Source organism: Balaenoptera borealis, assembly GCF_965194805.1.
Source record: "Balaenoptera borealis genome assembly, chromosome: 4".
Lineage (NCBI taxonomy): Eukaryota > Metazoa > Chordata > Mammalia > Artiodactyla > Balaenopteridae > Balaenoptera > Balaenoptera borealis.
The window spans coordinates 74,517,130-74,530,031 of NC_138861.1; the positions used below are offsets into that span (position 1 = coordinate 74,517,130).

At 38.6% G+C, this 12,902-nt stretch overlaps 2 protein-coding genes and 1 long non-coding RNA gene across 9 annotated transcripts in view; 2 read left to right on the forward strand and 1 right to left on the reverse strand.

The window, feature by feature from the left end:
* The window catches only part of LOC309627954, a 467,251-nt gene that overhangs the window by 228,329 nt on the left and 226,020 nt on the right, over positions 1-12,902 (forward strand). The gene's annotated exons all lie outside the window — the stretch shown is intronic.
* Positions 1-12,902, reverse strand: part of LOC309627834 (bifunctional phosphoribosylaminoimidazole carboxylase/phosphoribosylaminoimidazole succinocarboxamide synthetase) — a 384,443-nt gene that overhangs the window by 77,333 nt on the left and 294,208 nt on the right. The gene's annotated exons all lie outside the window — the stretch shown is intronic.
* The window catches only part of AASDH (aminoadipate-semialdehyde dehydrogenase), a 40,300-nt gene that overhangs the window by 4,486 nt on the left and 22,912 nt on the right, over positions 1-12,902 (forward strand). For all 6 annotated transcript variants that reach the window (XM_082390095.1, XM_082390093.1, XM_082390092.1 and 3 more), the window contains 2 exons: positions 2,544-2,869; positions 10,467-10,659. In XM_082390095.1, the coding sequence (XP_082246221.1) occupies positions 2,544-2,869; positions 10,467-10,659 (519 nt within the window). The remainder of the gene's footprint in view (positions 1-2,543; positions 2,870-10,466; positions 10,660-12,902) is intronic.

The window sequence follows — 12,902 nt, forward strand, 5'->3', positions numbered from 1 at the left end:
AGAGATCTAGCCAAGAAACACTGCTTTAGGGGCAAGAATTGGTATTATATGTTAAGCAGGGTACCCCATGTTTCATTATTATTTCTTCATTTCTTGTTTATAAAATATTGTTTTACCATGGAGAAAACATTATAGAAACTATATTCAATTTAGCCTATTATTACCCATTTCCTATATGAACCATTTTATATTGTGGGTAACTTAAATGCATTTTACCTATTTGTGTATATGTGTGCATCTATATCTGTAATATATAGTAGTAAGACAATTCAAGAGCTTCAGATATTATATGGAGGACGTCCTAGAGAATAATGGGTACTAGAGTAAGGCCTCCAGAAAGAGACAATAAAGTATTAATTTGGTTAATAAATATTTTCTAAGTACACATATATCAGTGTCTGGCCACAGTTTTCTCTTCTGTTCCTCAAATTGGTTATTTGTTGATAAGTTAGCAAGACTAAAATGAGGATGTGATATTTATTTTTTTAACAACCTTGGTGAAAGTTTTATAGACAAGGTGGGTGGGTGGGAGAATTAATTGTCAATATCAAGCTATTCTTTATAACTGCATATAGGAAGGAGTTGAGTACATAGCAGCAAACCCCAGAGAAAGTACCTTGCTTCCTGTTCCATGATTTTGATGATGGTGTAAAATCCTGCGGGTTTTGATGAAGTGTTCTTCCTTCACTTAACACAGGAGCAATCAGTGTATTTACTGAGCATCTACTATATGCCCATGATCCACTAGAGTAGTGGTTTTCAGCTGGCCATGATTTTACCTGCCAGGAAACATTCTGCAATGTCTGGAGATATTTTTTATTGTCATGATGGAAAGGGGGTGCACTGGCTTCTAATGGGTAGAGGCCAGGGATGCTGCTAAAAACCCTACAATGCATAAGACAGTCCCCACAAAGATTTAACTGTTCCAGAATGTCAGTAGTGATTAGATTGAGAAACTCTGCACTAGAGACAGGGTGTTTGGGAGGGCATTGGTATGTGAAAGCAGCCTAAGATAATGATTCTTGCCCCCCAGTTGCTTATATAGTTGGAGAGAAAAGGTTAGTACTCCGAAGGTCTGCATAGTGTGATATTGCCCTAAGCGAAGTATATGTAACCTAGTAGAGATAGGACAGTTTTAATGGAGGAGGATGGTTTTTGAGCTAGGTCTTAAGGATATGTGGGCCTTAATATTGTTTACATTACAGGATATACCACACCTTACACCTAAAACCACAACACAAACACAAACAGAAAACTCCTGGTCCTGGGTTGTGATCTTTTCCTCTCATTTATATTGATTTCTTTATTGTGAAAACTTGTTATGCTTCATTAAGCTGCTGCTTATCAACCTAAAAAGATATACTCAAAGGAAACTTCTGTATTAATCTATTTCCATCTACCAAATAACTGAGCCAGAAACTCAGGAATCTTCTCAGGCTCACTCCCTATCCAGAAAGTCATCAAGTCCTATTGATTCTTTCTTCATAGACCCTTTCTGTCTACTTCTGCTGCAACAGACCATTCAGACCCATATAGCATATGTGAATTGTTATGAAAGGTTCATTAAAGGCTCTCATTTATCAGAGTCTTGCCTATCAGTCTCTCCTTGATAAGCAAAGTCTAGTCTGTGCTATTGCCACTTTCAGTTGGATCCCATCACAGGTTAAGGTCTAAATTCCTTGGTGTTGAGTATACAGTTATTAAGGATTAGCATCTCATCTCCTATCAACAGCACTACTTATCTTCTCCATCTCCCCCAATTCCGCAGCTTATTGGAGTGCTTACTGTTCTCCATAACACCAGCTTTGTCAGGTCAGATACTGTGTATTGACTTGTTTGTTTAAAGTACCCCTCTTTATTTGGAGAATAGCTACTTATAACACAAATATTACATATGAAGAATCAATCTCTGACCTTCCAGGCAAGTTAAGTTCACCCTTCTCTGTTCTCATTCATGTTTTTTTTTTTTTGATTGATTGATTGATTGATTTTGGCTGTGCCGCGCGGTATGTGGGATCTTAGTTCCCGGACCATGGATCCTGCGCCCCCTGCAGTGGAAGCATGGAGTCTTAACCACTGGACCGCCAGGGAAATCCCCTGTTCTCATTCACATTTAAAGCATATTTCATTATCACACCACATTGCACTGCAGTTGTGTGTTTTTATGTCTCTATTTTAAAGATGAGTTTGAAAGTCAGCACCGCACTTTACTCTTGGAGGTTTCTCATTTATCTTTTTATTCTTGGATATATAGCAAGTACAGTTGACCCTTGAACAACTCAGGGGTTAGGGGCACTGACTTCTGCGCAGTGGAAAATTCGCCTATAACTTTACAGTTGTCCTTGGTACCCGCATCAGCAGATTCAACCAACCTCGGATATAAGTGGACCTGCGCAATTCAAACCCATGTTCAAAAGTCAGCTGTACTTAAAAAAAAAAAAAAAAAACTATGTTGAATGAGTAAATGAATACTTAATATTCTATATAAAAGAGAATGCCTTTTAACATTAATGTTGTAAAACTTTGTTCCCCATTTAACATAGAAATTCAAATCTTCCTATGAAACATTATTGAACTATGATATGTTTACAGTAGAACATAACGACCTAGTACTCTTCAGACTTCACTGGAAAAATGTTGAGGTGAGCTTGATGCTAAATAATAGCATAAGAAGAGAGACATATGAAAAAGAAAAAATGACAGAGAGCATGAATTCTGAGAACAGCAGTGAAGAAAAGGCAGAAGAGCACATGGATGTGAGGCTAAAGCATTGCTTGGCCTATGTTCTCCATACATCAGGCACTACGGGAATACCTAAGATTGTCAGAGTCCCTCATGCATGTATAGTGCCAAACATCCAGCACTTCCGGTAAGTTCTATCCTTAGAATCCTTCTTCAGAACTCGTATTTTAAAGGGAAAAATGAATTTTGAAATACCTGTTCTTTATAACTCTTGTTCCTAAATTGACAGTCCTAAGTACTTGGGTCTCTTGTTTCAGCTATATCTGAACTTTAGTTCTCTGCAGAGTAGGGCTTTACCTGTTTGATCCAGACCTGGAGCCAAACAACAATCAAATGATATGGCTGGAAGCTTTGCTTCTTAATTATTAGTAAGAAGAGAGGAAACATATTCCTGGCAGAGGTACCTACAGAGGTATGGGAGAAAGAAGGAGTTTGGCTTGCTAGAGTGCACTGGGCAGAGCTGAAGAGTGGGAGGGTAGGAGTCATATGACCTGAGGGGGCAGGCACCTGGTGTGCTCTGTTGGAGAAGTTTGAACTTAATCCAAGGAACCATTAAAAACTTTTGCATTTCATTATGTTTACTCTTGTAGCATCGTTGAGTTGGTTTTACTGTTATGGGAAATGAGAAATCTCTATAAAGTTGAGATTCTCAACTTCTGAAGAAAGGAGGAAATAGAGGAGGAAAGGAACCAGAGGAGACTAGGCTTAGAAAATCAGAGGAGGAAACAGAAATAGAAATGGAAACCTCATGGGACACATACGTAATTTTATGTCATTATAAGTTTTATGTAATTAAAAATTTTTTAGTAACCACATTTAGAAAGTAAAAAGTGGGGACTTCCCTGGTGGCGCAGTGATTAAGAATCCGCCTGCCAATGCAGGAGACATGGGTTCGATCCCTGGTCCGGGAAGATCCCACATGCCGCGGAGCAGCTAAGCCTGTGTGTCACAACTACTGAGCCTGCACTCTAGAACCTGTGAGCCACAACTACCGAGCCCACGTGCCTAGAGCCTGTGCTGTGCAACAAGAGAAGCCACTGCAATGAGAAGCCCGCACACCGCAACAAAGAGTAGCTCCCACTCGCCACAGCTAGAGAAAGCCCGCGTGCAGCAACGAAGACCCAACGCAGCCAAAAATAAATTAATTAATTAATTTTAAAAAAGTAAAAAGTGAAATTAATTTTAACAATATATCTTATTCAGTATACCCCAAATATCATTTTAATATGTATCAATATACAAATTTAGTGAGGTGCTTTACATTCTTTTTTTTTTTTTTTATTTTTGGCCGCGTTGGGTCTTCGTTGCCGCACAAGGGCTTTCTCTAGTTGCAGTGAGTGGGGGCTACTCTTCGTTGCTGTGAGCGGGCTTCTCATTGCAGTGGCTTCTCTTGTCGCAGAATGTGCGGGCTCGGTAGTTGTGGCTCGTGGGCTCTAGAGCGCAGGCTCAGTAGTTGTGGCACATGGGCTTGGTTGCTCTGCAGCATGTGGGATCTTCCTGGATCAGGGATCGAACTGGTGTTGACTGCATTGGCAGGCAGTTTCTTAACCACTGTGCCATCAGGGAAGTCCTACGTTCTTTTTTATATACTAATTATTTTCAAAATCTAGCACGTATTTTATAAACATCTCTATGTGGACCAGTCGCATTGTTAGTGCTCAATAGGCACATGTATCTAGTGGCTACCATATTGGATGCCCAGGTCTAGAAGGAAGGAATGGTTAAATGCTGCAGAGGTGTCTGTTGTAATTGGCAATCTGTTTTTTTAGTTTTAGTTTTGTTTTTAATATTTATTTTATTTATTTATTTTAATTTTTGGCTGCATTGGGTCTTAGTTGTGGCACGTGGGATCTTCGTTGTGGCATGTGGGATCTTTTGTTGAGGCGCATGGGCTCTTCTTGTGGCTTCTCTCTGGTTCTGGTGTGCAGGTTTTCTCTCTCTAGTTGTGGTGTGTGGGCTCTGTAGTTTGCGGCACGTGGGCTTCTCTCTAGTTGAGGTGCACAGGCTTAGTTCCCCGACCAGAGATTGAACCCGCATTCCCTGCATTAGAAGGCGGATTCTTTAACACTGGACCACCAGGGAAGTCCTGACAATCTGGTTTTTAGTGACTTCACTTCTAATTCTCAGGGCTGAAGACAGTACAGGCTGGAGATAGAGAATGAGAGATAAGGAAATGGAGACAACAAAAGTAAAGTGTTATTTTCTAGAAACTAGTTTTAATAGAAGAGAAAGGATTCTGGGAGGGTGTAGCTTTTTTATCTTTGATTTTAGATGGGAGAGACTTGTAGGCTGAGCATAAAGACCTGGTAGAGAGGATTGGTTAGAAAAATCAAGTAGTAGGAATATGGTAAAGGAGTAAGATATTTTGAGATGGGAGGAGATGATATTTAAAATACTCTCTCTTCTTTAGAGAGCCTTAAAAGGATAAGAGGGATAATAAGTTACATAAATTCTTTATGTAATAAGGAATGTTAGAGGAAGTTGATGGATTGTAACTTTAGAAAGAAATAGGATGCAATGTCCTATGCTAACATTATGGGAAGTGAGGTGGGGATGGAGATATAGGCAACTTGAAGAGAGTGGAACTGATTTGGAATCTAGGAGAGGTGGGAGAGACAGCTGACTAAGAGGCACTGGGCCTAACAGGCAGGAATTGTCTGTAAGGTGAGAGCAAATATGTGCTCAGTGAGGGATGAGGGGCTAATTTGTGAGTAGAGTGTACAAATTTCTTGATAGCTATTTTGTGCTCGAACTTAATGAACTCTATTTGCTTATTAAACCCTTTTTGGTTTACTTTTAGGTTCACAAGTAAGCAAAGTGCTAAATAATTGGATTCTGAAAGATGAAATGTTAAGATATCCAATTTAGAAATTGAAACAGTGATGTTAAATTTTCTATTTGATTTGGACTTAAATCACCAAGCTAGGGAGTACCAAATTTCAGCTGACTCCCCAGATATTATCAGAATAACCTGTTAGTAAGATAAAGCTGAGTTTATTGCTTACATTGGTAGGAGAGAATGCTGCCTACCTCCAAGACTATGATGGTCTCAGAGGGAGAAGGGCAGGATCTGATTTACTGAGATTTTGAAGTAAGGTAGATCTTTCTTTGTTTTTTTAATTAAGTAATTTATTTATTTTTGGTTGCATTGGGTCTTCGTTGCTGTGCACAGGCTTTCTCTAGCGAAAGAGAGGGCTTTCTCTTTCTTCAGCGAAGCAGGGGCTGCTCTTCTTTGCGGTCCGCGGGCTTCTCATTGCGGTGGCTTCTTTTGTTGCAGAGCACGGGCTCTAGGCTTGTGGCCTTCAGTAGCTGTGGCTCACGGGCTTCAGTACTTGTGGCTCACAGGCTCTAGAGCACAGGCTCAGTAGTTGTGGTGCACGGGCTTAGTTGCTCCACAGCATGTGGGATCTTCCCGGACCAGGGCTCGAACCTGTGTCCCCCGCATTGGCAGGCGGATTCTTTATTTATGTATTTATTTTATTTATTTTTGTCTGCATTGGGTCTTCGTTGCTGCACGCAGGCTTTCTCTAGTTGCGACGAAGGGGGGCTACTCTTAGTTGCGGTTTGCGGGCTTCTCATTGCGGTGGCTTCTCTTGTTGTGGAGCATGGGCTCTAGGCGCGCGGGCTTCAGTAGTTGTGGCTTGCGGACTCTAGAGCGCAGGCTCAGTAGTTGTGGTGCACGGACTTAGTTGCTCCACAGCATGTGGGATCTTCCCGGACCAGGGATCAAACCCGTGTCCCCTGCATTGGCAGGCGGATTCTTAACTACTGCACCACGAGGGAAGTCCCTGGCAGGTGGATTCTTAACCACTGCACCACCAGGGAGGTTCCTAGATCTTTCAATACAGGGGCTTAATGTAAGGATTGGGTAAGGTTTGTGATATAATCATGATGGATTGGTGGAAATAGCAAAGGAACTTTTGAGAAAAGAGGTTCAGAGAGTCTTGGGTTGTAAACTGTTTTTGATGCTTTTGCTAAAGAGATGATTTGGTTTTCATTAATGAACAATAAAGTTATATGTAACTTCTGTTTTCTTGGTTTAGAGTCTCCTAGAATAATAAAACTGTGCTAATGAAGACAATGTAAATAGTAAGTCCTGTTAACATAGGCAGTAAACTCAGTAAACTGTGTGAGGATAAACCTTTTTTGTTTTGTTTTTTTTAGCTGTGACAGTACTACTCTCTGAAAGCAGATTATGGGACTTTGATTTGCTTTTTGTCTTTTGCTTTATTGTTTTAATAAGAACATGTGAGAAGAATTGTGTTGTTTATGCCCACAGACATTTTACAAAGACAGATATGGTATCTTCTGTAGTGATAACATGGAATTGAACTTCCCTTAAAATATTTACTAATCTTTCTAGATTATGCCAAAACAAAAAAAGAAAAAAAAGCTGAATAGCTGCTCTTTGATAGCTGTGCATCAAGTATATAGTCTTTAGTTGTATAAGCATTTGTGAGCTTTTAGTTTTTAAGGAACTATTTTGTTTTTTGTGCACAGTTACCTAGTTTGATTGCAGAGTCAGAAATGAAATGGAAATTTAAAACTCCTTTTGTTTCAGTCAAACAAGAAAAGTAGCTCAGTGAAGTTTAAAAAAAGTAAAAAAAAAAAAAAAAAAAGTAGAACTTTTCTATTATTTTATTGTGGCTTTTTTTTAAGCCCCCTTTCACTTCTGGAGGTTGATGACTTAATATAGTACTCTGAAGGAAAGCCCAACAAAACATATCCTTTTTATATATTTGTTTAGATTATTTATCTTGTTAAATATATTTTTGTAATCATATCTTAAAGAGAAGTACATGGGCTTACCTGGTGGCGCAGTGGTTTAAACTCCGCCTGCCAATGCAGGGGACATGGGTTCGATCCCTAGCCCGGGAAGATCCCACATGCTGCGAAGCAACTAAGCCCGTGCGCCACAACTACTGAGCCTGCGCTCTAGAGCTCACGAGCCACAACTGCTGAAGCCCTTGCACCTAGAGCCTGTGCTCCGCAACAAGAGAAGCCCCCACTTGCCGCAACTAGAGAAAGCAGCACAGCAGTGAAGACCCATCGCAGTCAAAAATAAATAAAATAAATTTATTTTAAAAAAATTTTATATATATATATATAAAAAATTAGATTTAAAAACCTATATTGTTGGGGAAGAAAAACTTTACCCTCTTAAGTTCAGTGTCTGGGAACCTGTGAATTAGACTGACAAAAGACAGATTAACAAAGAAAAAATGTTTATTCATATACATATGGGAGCTAACAAAAGAAATAGCTCGCTCATTGTAGGGGAGGCAAACTTTTACCTTTGTCAATGAAAATTCAATTAACAAAGAAGAAAAAAGGGAATTTTATTCGAGCCAAACTGAGGATTATAACCCGAGAGAGTCTCAGAAAGCTCTGAGAACTGTTAATACCTGTTAAAAGTCGAAGGCACACTCATACATTTTCTGGACAAATGATCATATGCCAAAATGACATACTGATATTTTACATAAAGTTCTCCAAAGATATATATAGTCCAGGTAAGCATGTACAAAGCGAGTTGCAAGTCATTACGACCCCTTACAGAGTTGGGAAAGAATGCTGTTCTTTTAAGAAGTCACATTGCTAGCATCAGAAGAAAGGGGGGAGAAATGATCTTTTACAGTGGAGGAGGCATTCACATCTTTGAGGAGGCTTGGTTAAGGTGTAATGCAGATGCACGCTGCACAGTTGGGAAGGAGGTGGGGGAGACCCAAACAGACACAGAGAATTTTATGTTTAAATTTTCTTGTCTCGCCTTAAAACGTCAATTTTATTTCATCACTTTTTACCCTCTTAGGGTTCTTTTTGGCTGGGTCTGAGCATTAGATTGACAAAAGAAAGGTCAACGGAAGAAGAGCATACATTTAAGTATAACAAGTTTTATGTGGCACAGGATCCTTCATAAGGAATGACCCAAAGAGATGACAAGACTATATTAGGTTAAACAAAGAAAGGCAATTGTGGAAAAGTGACTAAACTGTGTGGGGAGGCTAAAGGAAGATAAGAATTATTTTAACCAGGTCTGTTTGTGTAGAGTTCTCTTGCTTTTAGCATCTCATCCTTGATATTAAGAACATTACTTTCCTTCTGGTATAGGGAGGACATCTTTCATGTGGGAATTTCGTCTGCCTTTATGAAAAACAGGAAGGTCAGAGTGTTTTTGTTTTGCTGTTTTTCAAGTGCCTTTAACTCAAAATGGTCAATATACCAGAGCTGCATATTTTGGGGTAGCATGTTCTGAACTCCATCATTAAATGCTTAAAGTTGGGGCTTATCTACCTAACTTAGTAGGGGAAAGGGAGGGGAAGAAAGGCTTCTATGGGAAATACAAATTGATTTCTTTAGGAAAGACAAAAGAAGATAAGAAACTTTGTGGTAATGTTGGCCTATGCATATGAGGGTAGTTTCATCATGTCGTCAGGGCCATAAAATTCCCCAGTAGAGGGGTTTATGGTGGGTTTACTCTTGGTGTACTTTTGGGAGTAAAAGTCACCCTGAAGATGGAATTTATGGTAGTCTCATTCCCCAGAAGTTTCTGCTATCAATCAGATAAGGGAAGCTCCAGGAAGGCTTCTTTCTGCATCTGTTGAATCCAAAATGTCTTCAGCTTAAAATAATCTTCATACCAACCCTGGGGTTCCAAGTGGGTCCCCACAATACCATACTTGAAGATATTTTGAAGTTAAGGTAATCCCTGCTTTTAGATAGAATGAGTTTTGTGTCTTTAAATTGAAAAGTGTTATAGGCTCATCGCTGACCATCCATGCTCTATAATACCCTTATCACATATATTCTGTTCTGCTCTTTGTTGAGTTACTGAGAGAAAATGCCAAATAATGGGAAAAGGGAGTCAGAGGTCTCTCTTAATCATCATTCAATAAGTAGTATAGAAGAAGTCAAGATTCTACCTGAAAAACAGAACTGGGAGTATATATCAGGGATCTATTACAAGGAATTGGCTTACACTTGTGGGGCTGGCTAAGCAAGACTGAAGTCCATTGGGTAGACAATTAGAAAGGGGTGATTGTGAACAGACTGGAACCCCATGGGCATGTGCTTGTCCACAGGCAAGTCAGGGAAGAGGATCCAGGGGGAAGGGAGAGTAACTGCTGAACTAGCTAATTGCTGATCCAGCTGCTGTTTGGAGTCTCTTCAGAGAAGGCCTAAACACTCTCTTAAAGGCCTTCCAACTGAGTTAATCCAGCCAATGCAGGATAACCTCCCTTTTGATTAAAGTCAGCTTATCAGGGACTTTAATCATATCTACAAAATCCCTTCACAGCAGCACCTAAGCTAGTGTTTGATTGAATAAATGGGAGAAGGTGTGTGTGCTATCAAATGACAGCTGTCCACCTTCTGTCCTCCAACTGTCTAGAGAGAATATCCCTTGTCTTCTACCCTAACGGGAAACATACTATCAATAGAAAGGGAATTCTGAGGACCGTAATTCAGTCCAGTCAAGTTGATGCATCAGAAGGCCATCACATATGATAAAATACGTCATGGTAAAAAGTGGCTTTGCTTTAAATGGCTTTTAATCCTTACATTTATAAAGAAGAGTTCTAGAATTAATACCACCGTTTTGGTTAATCTAAGAGAAAAAAAAATCTGGCCAACATCTGTAAACTTAATGGTTGTAAATACTTCTTTAGGATATGTGTTTACTAAATGTTAGGCATTTCTCATAATTACATTCTGTTTTGCCTTAGGGTGCTTTTTGAGATCACTCAAGAAGATGTTTTGTTTCTGGCTTCACCTCTGACCTTTGATCCTTCTGTTGTGGAAATATTTGTTGCTCTATCAAGTGGTGCCTCTCTGCTTATTGTACCAACTTCTGTCAAAGTGCTCCCGTCAAAATTAGCTGCTGTTCTCTTTTCCCATCACAGAGTGACTATTTTACAGGTACATTTTAGTAGCAAATGAAATGTTTTGTCTTTAATTATTCAGTATTTTAGAGACTATTTTATATTCCTGTAGCTCTTTACAATGGATTAATGATAATCTAGTTAGATTATCAAGGGCTGTCTTCCTGATGATGTCGCTTTTTGTTTGTTTGAGAATGAAAAAAATCAGTTAATTCTGTCTAGAAAATTCTTTTACTATGCACTTTGTACATACTATAGTAACTAAAGGAACTTTTACTCAAATCTGTTGGGATATGCCTCTCTTGTCTTAAAGTTTTGAGTTTATTGTGTTTCCCACTAAAAGCTGCTTTAAGTAAGTTAAATTATAATTAGAAATTTAGATTTTCTGAGTTTTACATCGGTATGTCTTATATTAACCTAAAAAAAAATATTTTTTAAGTTTGGCATTTTTGAAGATTTAAAAAATATATATGTGAAAGTATGTGACTTGTACTCTAGCCTAAAGATATAGCATTGCAAGTGGTTAATGAAACTAGAGAGAATTAATAAAATTATATGCATATCATGATAAATTAAAATTTTTTAAAATGAGACTTGAGAGGATGTTAAATTTCTTCCCAGAGACAGAATTTGATGCTGACTTTCTTTTTAGGAAATGTGTTTTTCTTCCTATTAAAAAAACCATTATATATAAATGAAATGAGTATAGCAATGCAGTTTGCTAGGTATCAGTGGTATAAATTCTCATCTGTTGGTGAATCATTCTATGAATCTGGGCAAGATTTTAATACAACTTTTATTTTCCTGTAAAATTCAAGGAGCATAATTTTTCAGGGAATATTTGCTAAGTACCTTAATAGTGTCTTACACCTCTCTAAATCTGACCCCCTTGCTTAATGTTAAAGCACAATCTCAGATAAATTTACTTTAGCAGTGGTTTTTAACTTTTCTGGGATCATAGATCCTTCTGAGAAATGGATACACATTTACTAACTCTGTTCCCGAAATACAGCAAATTTCACATATAGTTTCATTGTGATTTTATATAACTCACAATACATATTTACTTGGAATATTATGAGCAGATCACATTTGACTTGGTTTGAGTAAGGAAGAGAAGCACAAAAGCTGACAGACTAACCTTTCTTTCGTATAAGACACATGTCTTGTAGTGAATTTTAGCTTTATTTTATTATCAGGGTTCACCTTTTCCCTCCAGAGTCAATTTCTTACCAAATAATATGTAAGTCATCAAGGAGATACATATATATATATATTTTTTAAGAGCTCCTTTTACAGATTTTATTTACAGATAACCTTGCCCAAACCTAATTGGATATTAAACAAGGATCTTAAAAGCTCTCAAAGAGAATACATGCTACTAAAGTTTTGAGAATTGGAAAAAATAGAATATCTTGAGTTATTGCGGGAGAGAAAGGCCCCAAAGTGAGATGGACTAAGCCTCTGAGGAAATTAAGAACCTCTTTATCTCAGGAGTAAGAGTTTTCTCTTGCGAAGAAAGGGCCAGTATTTGGTTTCTTACAAACCTAAAGTATATTTGGGAATTTTTTGCATACTCTGGGTAACAAAGTTATATTATTTAAACTTGATGCCTTTTAAAAGTGAAACCTTTTAGTTAGAGCAAAATCTTAGGTTGCTAGCTACCAAAGGGTCAACATAAGTGTTTTTCATTTTTACGTAAATTTTTACTTAGACAATCTGGAAGAAAACTATAATATTTTCTATCACGTTTTTCTGTTATTTGCTAAGTCCTGTTTTCCTATGCCTAAGGTGATTTGGTAGCAAAGGATGTTGAGTTGTCCTGTGCCAATAAATTGATCATTTCAGTTTATCAGTATCTGAAAAGTGTTACTATGCTTTACCTTGCTGAATATTCATAGTTGTGCATTCATTTGTAGAGTTCAAAGTTGCAATTATCCTTAACACTAGAAATTAGGCCAGAATGTTTCAGATTTGCTTTACTGAAAATGGAGAGCAGGACCATTCAGTCGTCATTTTGACAAGAGATTTTCCTTATGATAAAAGTCTTGGGGGCTTCCCTGGTGGCGCAGTGGTTAAGAATCTGCCTGCCAATGCAAGGGACACGGGTTCGAGCCCTGGCCTGGGAAGATCCCACATGCCGCGGAGCAACTAAGCCCGTGCGCCACAACTACTGAGCCTGTGCTCAAGAGCCCGCAAGTGACAACTGCTGAGCCCACGTGCCACAACTACTGAAGCCTGTGCGCCTAGAGCCCATGCTCCGCAACAGGAGAAACCACA